Below are 19,591 nucleotides of genomic sequence, written 5' to 3'. Positions count from 1 at the left end.
AAGACCAAAAAGACCAAACAAGACCAAAAACACCAAACAAGACCAAAAACACCAAACAAGACCAAAAACACCAAACAAGACCAAAAACACCAAACAAGACCAAAAACACCAAAATAGACCAAAAACACCAAACAAGACCAAAAACACCAAAATAGACCAAAAACACAAAAAAAGACCAAAAACACCAACAAGACCAAAACACCAAAAATGTGCACATTTTTATATATTTTGACTTTTAAATTCTTCTCAATCCATTCTCTCATTGATCCTCATTGATATTCATTGATTAGCAACATCATAACATTGTGATCAAAAGAATACACCGACTTTTTGTACTATAAAAGTAGTAAAATGACATAAAAAAAAATCGAACATTCTCATATATTTTGACTTTTAAATCTCTAGTATGGCTCTCAATAAATAATATTTGAATTTATAGGAATTGTTTACGGCTCTCTCTTTCAAAAACGTTCCCGAGCCCTGCATTTCATTCAAAATGTGGGTATTGTGAGGGGGAAAATGACATGACATATTTGGAAGTGAAAGTATTTTTCAGTTAGGCTTACATGAGGTCCAATGAGGTGGACCCATAAAAAATGGAAAAGAAAACAGGGTAGAACTCGCAGACCTCAGATCAGCTAGCCAATGTATTATCTCATTACAAGCATGTGACCTTTGATTCCTTCATAAATCCCCACCCCCCTTGCCCGTCATACTCAGGAAGTTAAATCCAGTCGTCAAGCGGATTTCAGGTGAGCTCCCGCTCCTCCTCGTCACCCCCCGTCTGCCATTTTTTTCCAGATGGCCTCCATAAAGATGGCCATTTTGAACTCGTTGGAGAACTTATCCAAGGATGACTACGGCAAGTTCTGCATGGCTCTGGTGGACCGGCGTGGGGAACGCAGGGTGCCCAAGTCTAAAGTGGAGGAGCGGTCGCGGGTGGAGGTCACCAACGTGCTGGTGTCCACCTTCACCGAGGCCGACGCCCCCTCCGTCGTCTCCGAGCTCTTCAGGGTCATCGGGTGTTTCCAAGAGGCCCAAGAATTGGAGTCCGTCGGGTGTGTCGTCGACGAGGCCGGAGACCTGGGTAGGAGCCGGGATTTTTGTGGGGGGGGTTATCTGAGGGATCTGGAAATGCTTTTACTCCATTACTTTCACTTTGGAAAGTGCGTGCGTATGTGTGTTGTTCGCTTGAGCTTGTTTTTCAGGCTTCTTTCAAATGTTTTATACTTATGTATCGTTTATTCTCACAATGGTCGTGGGGGTGCTGGAGCCAACCACAGGCAGCAAGTGGGGGGACAACTGGTTGACAGCCAATCGTTGGGGACAAGGAAACGGACAAGAAGATTCCGACTGTTTCTTGTTATTTTAAATGTTGGTTTGATTTGATCTGTTTTGTTTTTTTGTTTTGTTTTGGCTTGTTTTTCTTTTAGTTGGTTTGGTTTTGGTTTCATCTGTTTTTGTTTTGGTTTAATCTATTTGTTTTGTTTTGTTTGTGTTTTGTTTTTGTTTGTTTTTGGTTTGATTCAATTTGTTTTGTTTTGGCTTGTTTTTCTTTTTGTTTTTGTTTTGGTTTAATTTGTCTTATTTTGGTTTGTTTTGTTTTGATCTAATTTGTTTTGTTTTTGCTTTGTTTGACTTTTTGTTTGTTTTGTTTTGGTCTAATGTATTTTATTTTGGTTTTGTTTTGGTGTATGGTTTTGGTTTGTTTGGTTTTGGTTTAATCTATTTATTTTAGTTTGTTGTGTTGTGTTTTGTTTTTTTAGTTTGCTCTGTTTTTTGTTTGTTTTTGTTTGTTTTGTTTGTTTTGTTTTTGTTTTTTGTTTGTTTGTTTTTTGTTTATTTTTTGTGTGTGCATTGTTCTTGTTTGTTTTGTTCTTGTTTGTTTTGTTCTTGTTTGTTTTTGTTCTTGTTTGTTTTTGTTTGTTTTGTTTTTGTTTGTTTTGCATAGTTTTGGTTTGTGCCCAAGAATGGGGATAGGCTCCAGCACCTCCCCCGGGAACCTTGTGAGGATATAAAAAATGAATGAATGTTGGTTCATTGTTTTACAGGTAAAAAAGTCTCGAAAATTGAAAGAAAGGCAGCTAGTGAAAAATGTAAGTCGCTTACTTGTTTTTCCTATTTTTATCAACAATTATTTCAAGCTATAATTTTGTTTGTTTTCCCAACGTGAAACCTGCTTTTCAACTTTTGACCAAATATGATTTTTTTTGTTAAACTCATTTGAAAAAAAAATGTGACAGTATCACGACTATTAACAAACCTGAGTGGTTAGCCGTTAGCCGGTTAGCATGTCATTTCCCCTCACAATACATCCTAAACTACTATTTATCTTCTTTAAAAAGCACACCATGTGACCGAGCGGCGACCAGTCCAGGGCGCTGCTGGCCCGTCTGTCAACCGTGATCAAGTCCAGAAACACGAGATCCAAGGGAGGAGCTACGAGAGCCAAAGGTCAAGGAAGACCAGTTTCGTGGTGGAAGGTGAAATAGCTAAAAAAAAAAAAAAACTATATTCCCATAGTGTGTCTTTTCCGACTGTAAATTGATGGCGTTTAGTGTTTTTTTTTAATGCTAAAGTTGACAAAAATATGCCGAGTCGTTGGACACGTTTGAATCCCGTTGAGAAGCGACTTTAATCCAAGTCTTGTTGTTATTTTCAGAAACGAGCCAAGAGTTGTTGGATGCCCAAATTGTTGGAATCCGCCAAGGTAAACAAACCCTCCCTTTCAACTTTTAACCATCAAATATGATTTTATTCAACTCATTTGGCCAAAATTGAGACACAATCAGGACCATTAATGCCCATCACAATCTGGCGGCTAAGTTGTTAGCCCAGTGGTGGGCAAACTACGGCCCGCGGGCCACATTTGGCCCGCCGACGTTGTCCAAATTTTTATTTTATTTTCCCCAAGATGGCGTCGTCAGGCGGCAGACAGTTGCAGTAGCTTTGTCCACTCTTATTTGTTTTTGGTGTTTTATAGCCCCTCTATCTTTTTTGAAATGACATTTTAATATTTTCTTAATGCATTCCTTTTTACTTTGTACTTTATACTTTAAAGATGAAAGATGAGTATGTTAATACTTTTGTCCCTTTTTACCTGTTTATGTTTCATATGTACTGTATTTTCAGGACTATAAGGTGCACCGCATTATAAGGCGCACCCTCAATGAATGTCATTTTTTCCATATATAAGGTGCACTGTATTATAAGGCGCACTGTCTATTTTGGAGAAAATGTAAGACTTTGAAGTGTGCCTTATAGTGGTGAAAATACGGTAATTGCTATTGACTTCCAGGTATGAAGCACTCACTACACCACAGTCACCTCTAGAGCCAGCCATTGTTGATGTTTTGGATTTTTTGGTATAAAATCTTGGAGTGGGGGAGGAGCTATATGATGGAAGATTTTGTAAACTAAGATGGCTGATCTGCATATTTAACAGTATTGTTTCAGTTCAGGCGTTTTTTTAATATCCGACAGTGGTGGTTTTTCCTTTTTGGTTTTCAGTTTTTTCCATATATAAGGCGCACTGGATTATAAGGCGTACTGTCTATTTTGGAGAAAATTTAAGACTTTTAAGTGCGCCTTATAGTGGTGAAAATACGGTTTTTGCTATTGACTTCCAGGTATGAAGTACTCACTACTTTACAGTCACCTCTAGAGCCAGCCATTGTTGATGTTTTGGATTTTTTTGTATAAAATCTTGCAGTGGGGGAGGAGCTATATGATGGAAGATGTTGTAAACTAAGATGGCTGATCTGCATATTTAACAGTATCGAGTTTCAGTTCAGGCGTTTGTGTTTTTTTAAATATCCGACAGTGGTGGTTTTTCGTTTTTGGTTTTCAGTTTTTTCCATATATAAGGCGCACTGGATTATAAGGCGTACTGTCTATTTTGGAGAAAATTTAAGACTTTTAAGTGCGCCTTATAGTGGTGAAAATACGGTTTTTGCTATTGACTTCCAGGTATGAAGTACTCACTACTTTACAGTCACCTCTAGAGCCAGCCATTGTTGATGTTTTGGATTTTTTCTGTATAAATTCTTGCAGTGGGGGAGGAGCTATATGATGGAAGATGTTGTAAACTAAGATGGCATCTGCATATTTAACAGTATTGTTTGAGTTCAGGCGTTTGTCTTTTTTTAATATCCGACAGTGGTGGTTTTTCCTTTTTGGTTTTCTGTTTTTTTTCCATATATATGGGGCACTGTCTCTTTTGGAGAAAATTTAAGACTTTTAAGTGCGCCTTATAGTCATGAAAATACGGTACTGTTAATGGATGCACTTTTTTATATGTATCCTGTCTTGTGCTGACCCCGCCCATAGTGTGGATTTTCCGACTGTAAATCGATGCCGTTTAGCGGTCCTAAAGTTGATAAAAATATGATGAAAATATGGAGTCAGTGGACATGTTTGAATCCCGTTGGGAAGCTGGAAGCCATTTTAATCCAAGTTTTGTTGTTGTTGTTTCCATCAGTGATCAGGGAGCTGTTGGAGGAGCTATGCGACGAAAAAGGTAACGTTTGAATTTTTGACCATTAAATATGATTTTGTTCAACTCATTTGTAAATTGATTTTGTTTCACATTCTCAATGCTAAAGTTGACTAAAATATGATGAAAATATGGAGTCGGTGGACATGTTTGAATCCCGTTGGGAAGCCGGAAGCTACTTTAATCCAAGTATATTCTTGTTGTTGTTGTTTCCAGACGTGTTCCAGGGGAGGGTTGAGCTGACCCACAATCAAAAAATCCAAGTTTTATTGATCGGTAAAATCAACTTTGCACCATCAAATATGATTTTGTTCATTGTAAACATTGTAAATTGATGTCAATTAGCGTTCTCCATGCTAAAGTTGACTGTTGTTGTTGTTTCCGTCAGTGTTCCGGAACTGGTTGGATGAGCTAGACAAAGAAACAGGTAAAGCCTTTCAATTTTTGACCATTAAATATCATTTTTTTCAACTCATTTGTAAATCGATTTCATTTAGCATTCTCAATGCTAAAATGGACGAAAAAATGGAGTCAGTGGACATGTTTGAATACCGTTTAGGAAGCTAAATGCTACTTTAATCCACGTCTTGTTGTTTCCTACAGCGGCCCTATCGTTGTCGGTGTTGATCCAGGGTCAAAGAATCCAATTTTTCTTGGACGGTAAAACCTTTTTTCAACTTTGGACCATCAAATATGATTTTGTTCATTGTAAACATTGTAAATCGATGTTAATTAGCGTTCTCCATGCTAAAGTTGGAAGTAGCCGGAAGCTACTTTAATGCGAGTGTTGTTGTTGTTTCCATCAGTGTTTCGGACGTGGTTGGATGACCTAAACGGAGAAACCTCCCCAGGTAAACCCCGCGTTTCAACTTTTGACCATTAAATATGATTTTGTTCAACTCTTTTGGCAAAGTTTGACATAATCACGGCTATGAACACACCGTCCATCACGATGGTTAGCCGTTAGCACGTCATTTTCCCTCGCATTACTTCCTAAAACAACCTAAACTACTACAGTGTTCCCTAGCTGCTTTGCGGTTCAGCTACCGCAGACTCAGGATTTTTTGGGGAAAAAATAATAATACAAATATTACATTGAAACAACATATTTTACAGTTTTTTTTTGTTATAACATGAATTTCACTCTCTCTACCCGTATTCTATATGGTGTACTGTATGCAGGGGGGTAAAAAAAGAAATACATTTTTTTTTTATTAAAAATAAATTAAATTTTTTTTAAAAATTAAAAATTTTAATACATTTTTTTGGGGAATTAAATTCAAATTAAGCATTTTTGAAGGGGAATCCCTACTTCACGGAAATTCACTTATCCCGGGTAGTCCCGGTCCCCATCAACCGCGATAACCGATGGAACACTGTATTTGGCTTCTTTAAACGGCAGGTTGTGCGACCGAGTGGCGACCGGTCCTGGGCGCTGTTGATCCGTCTGTCGACTGTGATCAATTCCAGGGACACCAGAGCCAAAAGACAAAGACGCACTCTTCCGCGTTGGAACAATTGAAAGGTGAAATAGACATTTTTAGCAACAAAAAAAAACAACAACATTTGTTCCCATAGTGTTGCTTTTTTCCGACTGTAAATGGATGTCGTTTAGCGTTCTCGGTGCTAAAGTTGACAAAAATATGATGAAAATATCAAGTCAGTAGACACGAATGCTACTTTAATCCATGTCTTATTGTTTCCTACAGCGACCCAATCGTGGTTGGATGACTTAAACGGAGAAGACAACCACGGTAAACATTGTGTGTCAACTTTTAACCATCAAATATGATTTTGTTCAAATTATTTGGCAAAGTTTGACACAATCACGGCTATTAACAAACCATCCATCACAGTGGTTAGCCGTTAGCACGTCATTTTCCCTCAAAATACCCGCATTTTGAACAAAATGCAAGGGCGCGGGTCGGCAGATGGGCTTTTAAGAGCGTTGGCCCCACGATTTGAGGTCCTGGGTTCAATTCCACGTCTGTTTGCATGTTCTCCTGGGCTAGTTTGTATGGCCTCCCGCATGCTAGGCTAGCTGGCTAACACTCTAAATTGCCGCTAGGTATGGGTGAGAGTGTGCATGATTTGGGGTGTCCCCCGCATATGGCCTAGAGTCAGCTGGGGTAGGCTCCAGCACCCCCTGCGACCCTTGTGAGGATAATCGCTTCCAAAAATAAATGAAATTAACACACCTTTGTTTTAAGTCACTCTTACCACACTGTGTAATTGTTTATTTAATTAAAATAATTCTGAAGGTATTCAAGCTAAAGACATTAAAAAATATGTTTTTTTTTGTACATTTTTTTTTCAGATATCAATGATAGAATCGCTCAAACAGGCAAAGTGTTATCGACCATGACTAGTGAGTTGTTTCCTCTCTATTTCATTTTAATGGCTTTTTTTTTTTGGTCAAAACAACACCCTAAACTACTATTTGTCTTCTTTGTAAAGCACACCATGTGACCATGTGTCAATCAACGATGGATGATGCTAAGCTGTCAGTCTTCAGTGACCTTCCAGCGACACGGTTCTTTAAAATTCTTCGGAATCCTTTCTCTCATTGATATTCGTTGATCTCATTGATATTCATTGATTAGCAATAGCGTAAAAATGCTAAAGAATTATTTCACTGACTTTTGTACTGTAAAAGTAGTAAAATGACCAAAACAATGTGCACATTTTCATATATTTTGATTTTTAAATTCTTCTGAATCCATTCTCTCATTGATCCTCATTGATATTCATTGATTAGCAACATCATAACATTATGATCAAAAGAATACACCGACTTTTTGTACTATAAAAGTAGTAAAATGACATAAAAAAAAAATCGAACATTCTCATATATTTTGACTTTTAAATCTCTAGTATGGCTCTCAATAAATAATATTTGAATTTATAGGAATTGTTTACGGCTCTCTCTTTCAAAAAGCTTCCCGAGCCCTGCATTTCATTCAAAATGCGGGTATTGTGAGGGGAAAAATGACATGACATATTTGGAAGTGAAAGTATTTTTCAGTTAGGCTTACATGAGGTCATGAGTCCAATGAGTAGACCCATAAAAAATGGAGAGAAAAAACACAGGGAAGAACTCGCAGACCTCAGATCAGCTAGCCAATGTATTATCTCATGCCACAATGCGACCTTTGATTGTTGGTTGTGGCGTATTTATCTTGGGACTGCTGTTTACGCTGTTCTCCACCAGGTGTCACCAGTGCACTTTATTCTATCCACCGCCGGTGAAAAGTGCAAACGAAGAAGACGCAGGGCAAATAACAGGAACCACGCTGACAGGTAACCTTTCTTTCTCCTTGTAGTATTTGTTAATTAATATATTTCAGTTCACACGAAGTAACATGTGAATATAAACAGTTTACGTCGAAGTTGGCGTTGATAACGCTTTCTTTTTATCGGGAAGAATCTAATCTAGCTATTTTGTTTATTAGCTACTGGCACGCGTTATGGTGCGTTCACGTCCGAAAGTTAACATCGGGTATTTGGGAATGATATGTAAATTTCACATATCTATCGGTTACTGTTTGTCTAGGTTTTAAACTTTATTCTGCTTCTGATATAAATTCGAATGTTGGGGGGAAAAACGGAATTATTAGGTTTAGTCCCTGTTTTTGTGGGCCCTGTTGTTATTGTTGGGTTTGGACTTTACGGGATTTTTTTTTTTGGTGTCAGGCACGTTGTTAATGTTGCGTTAATATTTCCAGGATTTTTTGGGACCACGTTGTTAATGTTGCGTTTGGATTTCCAGGATTTTTTGGGACCACGTTGTTAATGTTGCGTTAATAATTCCAGGATTTTTGGGGCACCACGTTGTTAATGTTGCGTTTATATTTCAAGGATTTTTGGTGCACCACGTTGTTAATGTTGCGTTTATATTCTCAGGATTTTTGGGACCACGTTGTTAATGTTGCGTTTAGATTTCCAGGATTTTTGGGGACCCCAATGTTATTGTTGCGTTTGTTTTCTCCAGGATTTTGTTTATTTGTGGGCCACATTGTTATTGTTGCTTTTGGTCTCTCCAGGAGTGTGTACTTAGAAATGAGTTTGCATCTCCTGGCGTCCTTCAACTCATCTTTTTACGGCTCCTTTCCCGTGATCTGTCTTGTCCGGGGCTTGAGCGACAGAGCGCAGATCAGCGCTAAACTTCGAGAAAGCTACCGGCTCCTGCGTTTGCCCGAAGGCGAGCCCGTCACTCCCGAGCGTGCCAAGGACTCGTACCTACGCCTCGCCAAGCTCTATCACCCAGACTCGGGCTCACCCACCGCCGATGCGGCCACCTTTTCCCGCCTGGAGGAGGCCTACCGCTCTGTGCTAGCCCAGAGTCGAGATGTGGACCGGGACGAAGACCGAGACGAGGACCCGTTCCCGGGGGCGGCGCCTCAACATCGCCAATACCTCAGCTACGAGGGCGTGGGCTCCGGCACCCCCGGCCAACGCGAACGCCAGTACAGTCACTTCCGCGCCGACCGGGCCGCCGAACGAGTTCTGGACTACCGGCAAAAGGAACAAGAGAGGGAGGCGGCCATGGCCGACGGGGCGCTAACGGAACGCGACGTTAGGCGGCGTAGCAAGGCTGGAAAAATCACACAAGCGCTGGAACGACTGGTCGAAGACCTGATCCAAGAATCCATGGCCCGGGGGGACTTCCGCAACCTGAGCGGCGCCGGAAAACCGTTGGACAAGTTCCGGGACGACCCTTACGCCGACCCCACCGCGCATAACATCAACCGAATCCTAGCGGACAATGGCTACCAGCCACCGTGGGTGCTAGCGCAGCGCGAGATCCGAGAAATGGCCGCCACGGTCCGCGCCGGCCTGCTGGACGGTCGGGTCCGATTGGGTCTCGAACTCAGTCCACCGGAGCGCCTCCACTGGGCGGAGTTGTGTACCCGCGCCGGTGAGGAGCTAGCCGAGCTCAACAAGAAGGTGGATGGCTATAATTTGATAGCGCCTATGCTAAAGATGCAAATGGTGCATTATAATTTGGCGAGGGAGGTGCGGAGGGCAGAGGAGGGGGCGGAGCGTCGTACGGTGGAGCGGAGGAGGGAGAGGAAGGAGGAGATGAAGAAGATCAATGCCGCTAAAATGGCCTCAAAGACTGAACATGCCAAAAGGGGAGTCGCCTCGTGGCTAAAAAGTTGGATGCATTAGCATCGTTAGCTCTGGCTGGAGAACGTATGGGGAATAGGTTCTTCCATTCATGTGCTTGTTTTCTGGTTCTGGACGGGTTTTTAAAAGACAGACAACCTCTGATATCTTGAAATCTTTTTGGGGGCTGGCCAAAGTGGGCGTGGCTAAGACGAGGAACAACACCCAAATAAGGAGAAAGAATGATTAAATCCTGAGATATGTGTGGAATGTTTAAGATAAAGGTTGTTTGTTGATATTGTACATTTTTCTTGATTTGATCTAGCTTACTTTTTATTTATTTATATTTATGGATTGTTTGTGCTCACATGGGTTAATAAAAGCTTTACTTGCTAACGCAAAAGTTTCATCTTTTTGTCCATTTTTCTTGGGATATCAAGAAGACATGAGAAAGTTCATGTTTTTTTAATGTAAAAAATGTACAAAAATACAACAGAAAAGAGAATAATACAAAAAAATGGAGTTTGGAGAAATTTAAAGTCAACAACTACAAACATTTGACAATCAAAATCATTTTTCATTAACCCCTTAAAAACACTCAATCTCAGATTTAACAATGTATATACAGCAGGTATCAAAGTGGCGGCCCGGGGGCCAAATGTGGCCCGAAAAAGTAAATGATGAGTGCCGACTTTCTGTTTTAGTATCAACTTCAACTGAAGAGTATACATGGATATTAAATTTACTGATTTTCCTCTTTTTAAATCAATAATTGTCATTTTTTTCTGTTTTTAGTTCAAAAATCATTTTGTAAAATCTAAAAATATATTTTTAAAAAAGCTCAAATAATCATATTTTTAAAAAACGAAATATTCAGGGATTTTAATACAGTTCCTTTAATCCCTAAATTAAAAAAAAAGTATCTAAATATTATATCTGAAATGGTCCTGCCCACATTAAATCAAGTTCAATCTTTTCATTTGTTGGTCTGCTGTTGTCATTAGTTTTTATATTGTTGCCTCCTATTATGTTGACTACTTATTTATGGATTGATTACATCAATTCACCTGTTTTGACTGTTTTTGTTATTCAATTTAATTCAATGGACGATGCGGTCTTTCTATCTCCTTCCGTCGCCGGGTTACAGATGACCACCGAAGCCGATTCCGATGTCTCCACGACCCGTCGAGCTCGAGCCAAGGCCTCCGCGGACAGCGCCCTCTTGCGGTTCCAGTCCCGAGCAATATACTGTTGGTACGGGTCCTGGGAACTCTCCAACTTTCCTGAACGGATGAAGCTCAACATGACGGCGAAGGAAAAGAAACTAAAAAGGCCGAGAACCAGGAAGATGTAAACCACATCCAGACTCGGACTGGACGTTTCAGTGTGGTTCTGCGCCGGAGTTTTGTTCAGGCAGTGATGGACCAGAACGGGCGCTGTGGAACTAGTACTGCTACCGTTAACCAAAGACATTGGCGCCCTCTGCTGGACACTCTGGCAACTGCGAGGTAAGGACGACAATTTTTCCTTTTTGCACTTGATTCATTGGTAGCAGGCCCAGACAAACTGTGAATAAAAAGCCATTTATAACCCAAAAGTACTTATATTGTATGTAGATTATATAGTTCATACGTTATATACAATATATAAATTAAATAATGAAAAAGCAACTAAAATTATGCTTGTAAACAACACATTTTCACACAAGTTTTTTTTTTTAGCTCCCAACAACCAGTACAGTGTGGGATTTTTTCCCCCAAAACTAAGAAAGATACCATAACGATATCACCTTCATTAAAAATATGATAAAATAATACTAAAATGACTCACTTTACTGCAAAAATAAGGGCTTCGTTAGAAACTGCTTAAGTCATTCATCCATTGGAAGCAGGAGAGTATCAGCAACAAAATAATAATTCTAGAAAATAAAACAATAATTTAATATATATTAGTATGATTGTAGAATTTTACAGTCATTATAGTACATCTGCATACATTGCTTTAATATGAGATATTCCTTATACAATGTGGGAGAATCTTACCTGTCTGTTGCCTTTACTTGTCCTCGTATTTTTGACTGAAATATTTTGATTCAAACATATATATATATAAAAAATTATATATCCTCCCCCCGGGTCTGAAAACTCCACCTATAGCTCACTGTCAACACGTTTAATATGACGCGAGGACCCCATACCGAACTGCCCGTCTAATTAAGACCAGTGTAAAAAGACGGCAGGACAAAAGCTTCAGTGTTCCTGGTCAGCACTGCAACCTCCAAGTGTCCTTGAACGCATCATTTGCCGTGCTCGTTGACTTTATCAACGTGTTTACCGACATCGTTCACCTAAAAAATTTCCAAATCCTCACGTTTTTTTTGTAAAACAGTAACAAAATAAGTCATCGGAACGCTTTTATGGAGGAAAAATATTCAATGAATAAATTTTTATTTCAGAAAACATTTAAAAATCGTCTGCCTAATTAAAAAAAAACATACATGCTAGGCTAGCTGCTAACAGTATACAAAACATCTAGCTAGGATTGGTTGTCCTTTATCTCCGTGTGTGATGTGATTGGCTGGCCAACATAGTCACTTGGGATAGGCTCCAATGTTAAAATGAAATGAAAACATGATAGTTTGAGCCATTGGCTGTCCAATTTAGTTGAACTGGGAAAGTTGGTAGCTAGCAGTCATTCCAATTGGCCTTCTTTTAAACTGATGTCATCACCATCCAGCAGTCTGCAAACACAATAGGAAAAATACACATTTTTTTACATTGGCAACTGACTGGATTAGACGTGTATGTCCGTCAATGGCAGCCAAACAGTTAACCAATAGCGTCAAATATTTGGACGTACTCTGCGCACTCTTTGAGCGCCGCGCGAGCCTGGCGAGCTTCCGTGTCGTGGGAAATCTTCTTGTAGCAGTAAACCAGAACCACCACCAGCCACAGCTGCAACAGCACGATTAGCGTGCACATGATGATCTCCGACACCCCCACCGCCAGATGACGGTTAGCTTAAAAATAAACACACAACAACAACAACAACAGGATTTTTAAACAAAATACAGTCATAAGTGTAGGAACAAAAATACAAAAATGAGGAGAAAGAGTCACAATCTGAGATTATTTTACTGGCCAGTAGTGGGCAGTGTCTATTGATTCATTTTCTGAAGCGCTTATCCTCACATGGGTCGCAGAGGGTGCTGGAGCCTATCCCGGCTAGCCAATCGCAGGGCACATTTAGCAAAAGGACAAACATTCATTCATAGTTAATGAGAATTTAGCATGCATTAGCCTAGCATGCATGTTTTTGGGATCGGGGGTGCCGAAGCCTATCCTGGCGAACGACGGGGACCTGGCGGGGGCGTGTCCTGAATTAGTGGTCAGCCAATGGCAGGGCGCAAGGAGACAAACAACCAATGACTTCTAAAGCTAGGCTTAATTTAGCATACAATTAGCCTAGCATGCATGTTTTTGGGATCGGGTGGGGTGCTGGAGCCTATGCTGGCTAACGACGGCGACCTGGCAGGGGATACTCTAAATCGGTGGCCAGCCAATCGCAGGGCAGGAGTAGACAAGGGACAAATGTTCACGCTAACACAATTTAGACTGTTAGCCAGCTAGCTTAGCATTCATGTTATGGAGATGTGGTAGAAAACCAGAGTACCTGGAGAAAACCCATGCAATCCCTGGATAGACCATGCCAGCTCCCCTTCTACCAGCACCCAACAGGGTTCGAACCCTCGACCCCCGAACTGCGAGCCCGAAACGCAAACCACTTCACCAACGTTCCGCTACGTAAAAATTACCGACGTCCACCACGCCAAGCTCCACCTCCTTCTCCACGCTAACACGTGGCCGGAAGCCCGCCAATAAGAGGGTCCGGCTAAAGGTGCAACGGTACGTCCCGGCGTCGTCCGAGTGGACGTCTCGCAGGGACACGGCGCCCGTCTGGACGTCCTCTCCCGGCGTTCCCAGCCAATCCAGACGACCCTCGAAGGCCGCGGAGAGAACGTGGGCCGTGGGGTGCCGGTATCGGAAGATCTACGGGACAGAAGTCGGGTAGTGAGGAACCGGTCGCGGTCGGGAATGGACGTCGGGGACGAGTGGGCCCACGTGGGTGAAGTTTTCCCATCCTAGAGGTCGGAAGTGCCAGTCCACGGTGCTGATGGCGGATACTTCGCCACGTTTTTTACAGGAAATGCAACCCAGCACGAAGGCCTGGCCTCGGACGGCCTCCGTTAGCGAGTCCACTTCGGCGCAGCCTCCCGTACACTCGCACGCTGCACATAAATACATTATTCATTCATTTTCTGTACCGCTTATTGTCCAATAAGATGGTGCTGGAGCCAATCCCAGCAGACAATCAGTCAGTAGTAGATAAGTCGTGGGTTCGATCCCAGGTAGGTTTTCTCCAGGTGCTCCAGTTTCCTCCCACATCCCCAAAAACATGAATGCTAAGCTAATTGTGGGCTAAATTTCCCCAAGCTATGTTGATTGTTTTATTTAGCATACAGTTAGCTTAGCATGCATGCTAAGCGAACCTCTCCATAGCATGAATACTAAGCTAATTGTAGGCTAAATTTCCTCCAAGCTATGAGTAATTGTTTTTTTTAGCATACAATTAGCTTAGCATGCAAGCCAAGCTAATTGTAAGCTAAATTCCCCCTTGCTATGAGTGATTGTTTTTTTTAGCCTACAATTAGCTTAGCATACATGTTAAGCTAACCACTCCACAACATTAATGCTAAGCTAATTTTAGGCTAAAACAAACAACCACTCACAGCTAGGGGAAATTTAGCCTACAATTAGTTTAGCACCAATGCTAAACTAACCACTCCACAACATGCATGCTAAGCTAATTGTAGGCTAAATTTTCCCTAGCTATGAGTGATTGTTTTTTTTTAGCCTACAATTATCTTAGCATGCATGTTAAGATAACCACTCCACAGCATGCATGCTAAGCTAATTGTATGCTAAAAACAATCACTTATGGCTAAGGAAAATCTAGCTACAATTAGCTTAGCATGCATGCTATGCTAACCACTCCACAGCATGCATGCTAAGCTAATTGCAGGCCAAATTTCCCCTAGCTATGAGTGATTTAATTCTTTTAAACCATACAATTATCTTAGCATGCATGCTAAACTACACCAGAATAATCCATAATATGCATTTTAAAAGCTCCTCCATTTAGATATTAACAATAAAATATACAAAAATGAACATTATATCAATGACAAAGTTAAATACAACTGATTATGATTAAGTAAGAATTGAAAGAATAGAAAAATGGCAATAACAATTAATGACATATTTAACCAATGAAAAAAACATTAATTTTTTGTCATTATTTCCTACAGAAAAACTCATAAAAACTCACCAAACAGAGCGACGACAACAAGAAGAGACAAACGAACATATCCGGCAGCCATTGAATAACATCCACTTGTGCAAGGTGATCCCGCCTCCTTAAAAGTCGCGTTTTATTTTGAAAAGAACCCCCCTAAAAAAACGGCATCGCCACTAAAAGTCATTTAGCGAGTTGTTTGTCGTCTCTCGGGATGGCGACCGCTCACTCCCACTTTAAGGAGGTTATATTTAGGGCGTTGGGAATAATCCGGAAAGCCGGCGGGCAACTTGAGATCACGGCAGTAGTCACGGCACCCCCATACCACGTCTCCATGACACTTTTATTTAGTACAGAAAATAATCATAGATAAATAAAAGTGGCCTTCAAAAGTGGGCTGGTAACAACGTGGATATTTTCGGATTATCCCCTTGATATTCCAGATTAATCTCATTTTGTGGCCCACTTATTACCACATTGGGCTCTAGAGAGCCTAACGAGCTTTAAGGAACTTTGATTGACGTGAAGAAATTTGGTCGTTGTGAAGCTGGGGACTGAGAATGTGTCAATGTTAGGGTTAGTGTACTTTTTTGGGGGGGTTGGAACATGGATGGGTTTGTAGTTAGATTATTCTTGAACCTACACTTGAAATTTTGAGATATTAACCTGAGATTTTGCACAAACTGCTGAGATTTTGCACCAACAGCTGAGATTTTGCAGCTAAACTTGAAATTTTTAGATATTACCTGAGATTTTGAGATATTACCTGAGATTTTGAGATATTAACCTGGGATTTTGAGATATTAACCTGAGATTTTGAGATATTAACCTGAGATTTTGCACCAACTGCTGAGATTTTGCAGCTAAACTTAAAATTTTGAGATATTACCTGAGATTTTGCAGCAACATTTGAGATTTTGCAGCAACATCTAAGATTTTGCATCTACACTTGAAATTTAGAGATATTAGCGTGAGATTTTGCACCTACATATGAAATTTTGCACAACCGCTGAGATTTTGCAGCTACTCTTGAGATTTAGAGAAATTAGGTAACCTAAGATTTTTCACTTACACTAGATTTTAAGATATTATCTGAGATTTTGAGATATTATCTGAGATTTTGAGATATTATCTGAGATTATGTGATATTAACTAAGATTTTGAGATATCTGAGATTTTGAGATATCTGAGATTTTGAGATATTATCTGAGATTTTGTGATATTATCTGAGATTTTGAGATATTATCTGAGATTTTGAGATTTCTGAGATTTTGTAACATCTGAGATTTTGAGATATCTGAGATTTTGCACCCACAGCTGAGATTTTGCACCTACACTTGAAATTTAGAGATATTAGGTGACCTAAGATTTTGCATTTACACTAGATTTAAACACATTAACCTGAGAGTTTGCACCTATTCATGAGATTTATAAACATTAACCTGAGATTTTTCACCATCAGCTGAGATTTTATGTACATTCACCAAACCTAATTCCATGTAAAATAACCTATATTTTTTTTTCCCAATTCAAACCCAGGCCTAAAAACCTACATCTCCAAAAATCCCAAAACGCCCAAAAAAATCTCTCAAAAACAGTTTTTGATGACCCAAATGCGAAAAACCAAACGATCAAAAAGTGACCCCAACCTATAAATGTAACCCAAACAAAGTCAAATAAACCAACAACATTTACAAGCCTTGAAAGCCACCATGTTTGTGTTTATTTACATACAGTGGGTGCAAAAGGGGGGGTGGGGGGGTCAGGGTTCTGGTCATGTGACGCAACTACCCGACAAGGGTATGTTGATTTAGCCACCTCGTTTAAACGCCAGTGACATCATAACCTTGGACTCGAGGCCATGTTGACATACATGTTTTTTTTACGGGCGCCTTCCACGCCACGTTTTCTTTCGTTCTTTCGCCGCCATCCCAACGATGTTCCTTATTTTTAGCCCAGATCCAGTTTCCGCGCCCCCCCAGCCCAGCCCCGCCCCCTTCCACGGCATCGTGTAGCAACTCCCCCCGGCGTTTGGCAGCCCGGGTTAAGCAAGCGGCAAGAACGGACGCCAAGTCATTGTTCAGTCTCCAAAATGGCGTCCTGGCAGGTAAAGGTGATTTGATTTATTTTTTTACCCAAATGTGTAAAGTTATCTTGATTTTTTTGGAGGTTTTTGATGTTCTGACAAGGTGAAGTGATGCGACGGTTGGATGAAGGTGAGTAGATACTTTTTTTTTTTAATCTATAAAGTCCTCCACTGCTCGTTAATGGAAATTAAGAGAATTAAATGGTATACGGAGATTTTTTTTAAAGGTTTTTTGGGGTATTTTTTTCTATGCATATCTAAAATATGGGATAAAAATAATTTTAGAGTCAATATGGATATAAATGTTAATGCTTGTGATTGTTTTTTTTGTTGTTTTTTTAATCTAATGGTTTGATTTTTTAAAGGTTTTTGGTAATTTTGAAAGTTTTTTTATCTAATGTTTGATTTTTTAAATGTTTTTTGTAATTTTGAAGGGTTTTTTGTTTTATGTAAAAATCAAGGGACATTTTTTTTATAGTCAACATGGCCACAAATGATTGTTTTGTTATTTTTTTTAATTTAAGGTTTGATTTTTTTTAAAGTTTTTTTTGCAATTTTGAGGAAATCAAATAAATCTAAAATATGGGAACAAAAAATGGGGGTAATTTGATTTTATAGTTATATAAAAATCTAAAATATGGGGTATAAAATTAATTTTATAGTCAACAAATATAATTGGTTTTGATTGTTTTTTTTTATCTAACATTTGGTTTGAAGAAAAAGCTCAAATGTTTAATATACCTTTTTCAGTAAAGAATATTGTATTTGAAAGGTGTTTCAGGAAACCACTCTTTAATTTCGGATAATAATCAAAATATTAGATAAAAAAAACAATGACTTATTTAGCATACTATAACAAGTGCAACGTTTTCCTTTATTAAAAACACTATATTTAAAAGTTCTTTCTGTGAGGTTGTATGAATATTACGACGGCATTAAAGGCATTGTTACACCACAGTATTGACATTTAAAAAGATCCGTGTGTATCATAAATAGACTATTTATGAAGATCTGTTCACGTGGGATAGCAAATGTCCATTCACATGACGAGGATCACGATTACAATATAGTTTTTGCACTACAACTGGTTGAGCTCTAGGGGTCACTATTTCACTTGTAAAACTACTAAGAGTCACCATTGTGCAGCTATAATTTCTCAACGTCTTGTCTTTCATTGTAATGTTGAATGGTAAAAACATAGGTTAACTACAGAATTAAGACATCACATTTTTTTCAAGGCTTTAAATGTGCCATTTTCTCGTTTAGTTTGAGTTCGAAACCATTAAGTTGGTAAAATAGCTATTGGAAACTCATGTTTGCTGCGGACTGTTATTTCCCGGCTCGAACCATAAAGTTCACAAGAGGGGTGTTTGCCTTCGTCATGTGCTTTTTACTTGATCGAATTTCACATTCTTTTTTTAAATTCACGGGGATGTAATAATATATTACTATACATAAATATCGTTGAGTACTAAAAAATATTTATAGTGAGTAAAGTTAACAAAGAAGTGGAATGAATAATTATACACAGCTGAGTTTCCCCCCCTTCACAAATGTTTTAACTCGTCTTCCTCGGCGGACAGTTATTTTCCGGGCCAAACCATAAAGTTTTATCAGAGGGAAGATAGTTTTCTTTTTTTCTTTTTACTTTATCTAATGATAAAGTGTCAAGCCCTATGATGTTTGGGTAATCAAATAAATTCATTTCGTATTGAAATATGTAAATATCACGAAATACTTACAAAAAGAAAAAAACCGTCGTTAATTCGTCCTCTCAGCATTTCCCCCTTCTTTACCGCCTGATCTTTGAATGAACTCTTCCACCCCCTCCATTTACCGACAACAATAAACCCCCATCCATTTAATTTGGTACAGTTCTCCGCGTTTTTTCGAATTAGCATCTTTTATTTATAGGTTTTAATTGTAAAGATGGTAGAAGCTAACACCCTTTAGTTCGTCTTCGGTCTTTCGGCTAGTAAAGAAGCGGGACGGCGTGCTTAAGAAAGAAAAGTCGACGGACGCGGCGGCGTCCTTTGAAGAAGAAAAAGTTGGCCCAAACTTTCACTCCGTGTTACTCGGCGAACGTTTAAACACCGGCGAATGCTCTCGTTTTCGCCGGGGCGAGCGTCTGCACCGCCATGTTGATGTGCTCCGTGGAGAAAGTGGATTTTAACATCGCCTCTCGAACCGTCGCTCGCCTCGTCTTCGAGGCCGAGAACGACCACCGGAATGGGGGCAACTCGTCCAACGGCAGGTAGGACCATAAAGTCGAGTTAAAAATCTGAATTTAACGCCAAAAAAGGCATGCGGCTTGTGTTTAATGTACGTTGATTGTAAAGTCTATTTACTAGATTAGCTTGGTCAAACAAGTCCGTGCTAAGATTGTTCTTGTTCAAACACGAGAGCAAACATTGTTGCCGTGTAGTGTATGTACTACAGTTGCACGCATACCAGTGGCCTTTTCAGTTATTTAAGGTAAAATAAAACATGAAACTTAAATAATTATTTTTAAAAAGCAAAGATAACATCGTGTAGAAGTGACCTTG

The 19,591-nt window shown here is 39.7% G+C and overlaps 5 protein-coding genes across 5 annotated transcripts in view; 3 read left to right on the top strand and 2 right to left on the bottom strand.

Moving 5' to 3' along the window:
• Positions 1-801: 801 nt before the first annotated feature.
• LOC144199701 (uncharacterized) lies at positions 802-7,313 on the top strand. The gene is made up of 11 exons (XM_077721519.1): positions 802-1,087; positions 2,346-2,483; positions 2,663-2,710; positions 4,481-4,519; positions 4,884-4,922; positions 5,099-5,155; positions 5,302-5,346; positions 5,898-6,020; positions 6,205-6,249; positions 6,813-6,863; positions 6,953-7,313. The coding sequence occupies exons 1-11, from the start codon at positions 802-804 to the stop codon at positions 7,063-7,065; spliced, it is 984 nt and encodes a 327-aa protein (XP_077577645.1). The 3' UTR covers positions 7,066-7,313.
• Positions 7,314-7,747: 434 nt separating this feature from the next.
• Positions 7,748-19,591, top strand: part of gramd1a (GRAM domain containing 1A) — a 29,989-nt gene continuing 18,145 nt past the window's right edge. The window contains exons 1-4 of the mRNA XM_077720377.1: positions 7,748-7,795; positions 10,752-11,112; positions 16,914-17,066; positions 17,129-17,175. The gene's annotated coding sequence lies outside the window, so the exon portion shown is untranslated. The remainder of the gene's footprint in view (positions 7,796-10,751; positions 11,113-16,913; positions 17,067-17,128; positions 17,176-19,591) is intronic.
• dnajc28 (DnaJ (Hsp40) homolog, subfamily C, member 28) lies at positions 8,555-9,667 on the top strand. The gene has a single exon (XM_077721518.1). It carries the CDS (start codon positions 8,555-8,557, stop codon positions 9,665-9,667), a length of 1,113 nt encoding a protein of 370 aa, XP_077577644.1.
• On the bottom strand, positions 10,591-11,877 carry LOC144199041 (potassium voltage-gated channel subfamily E member 1-like). The gene is made up of 3 exons (XM_077720379.1): positions 11,647-11,877; positions 11,435-11,522; positions 10,591-11,170 (listed from the first exon to the last, which is right to left on the bottom strand). The coding sequence occupies exon 3, from the start codon at positions 11,075-11,077 to the stop codon at positions 10,694-10,696; it is 384 nt and encodes a 127-aa protein (XP_077576505.1). The 5' UTR covers positions 11,078-11,170; positions 11,435-11,522; positions 11,647-11,877; the 3' UTR covers positions 10,591-10,693.
• LOC144199039 (sodium channel regulatory subunit beta-1) lies at positions 12,042-15,188 on the bottom strand. The gene is made up of 5 exons (XM_077720378.1): positions 14,993-15,188; positions 13,726-13,892; positions 13,419-13,653; positions 12,464-12,623; positions 12,042-12,344 (listed from the first exon to the last, which is right to left on the bottom strand). Exons 1-5 carry the CDS (start codon positions 15,042-15,044, stop codon positions 12,296-12,298), a joined length of 663 nt encoding a protein of 220 aa, XP_077576504.1. The 5' UTR covers positions 15,045-15,188; the 3' UTR covers positions 12,042-12,295.

This window comes from Stigmatopora nigra, chromosome 7 (genome assembly GCF_051989575.1).
Source record: "Stigmatopora nigra isolate UIUO_SnigA chromosome 7, RoL_Snig_1.1, whole genome shotgun sequence".
Classification (NCBI taxonomy): Eukaryota; Metazoa; Chordata; class Actinopteri; order Syngnathiformes; family Syngnathidae; genus Stigmatopora; species Stigmatopora nigra.
This window is presented reverse-complemented; position numbering and strand designations above follow the sequence as displayed.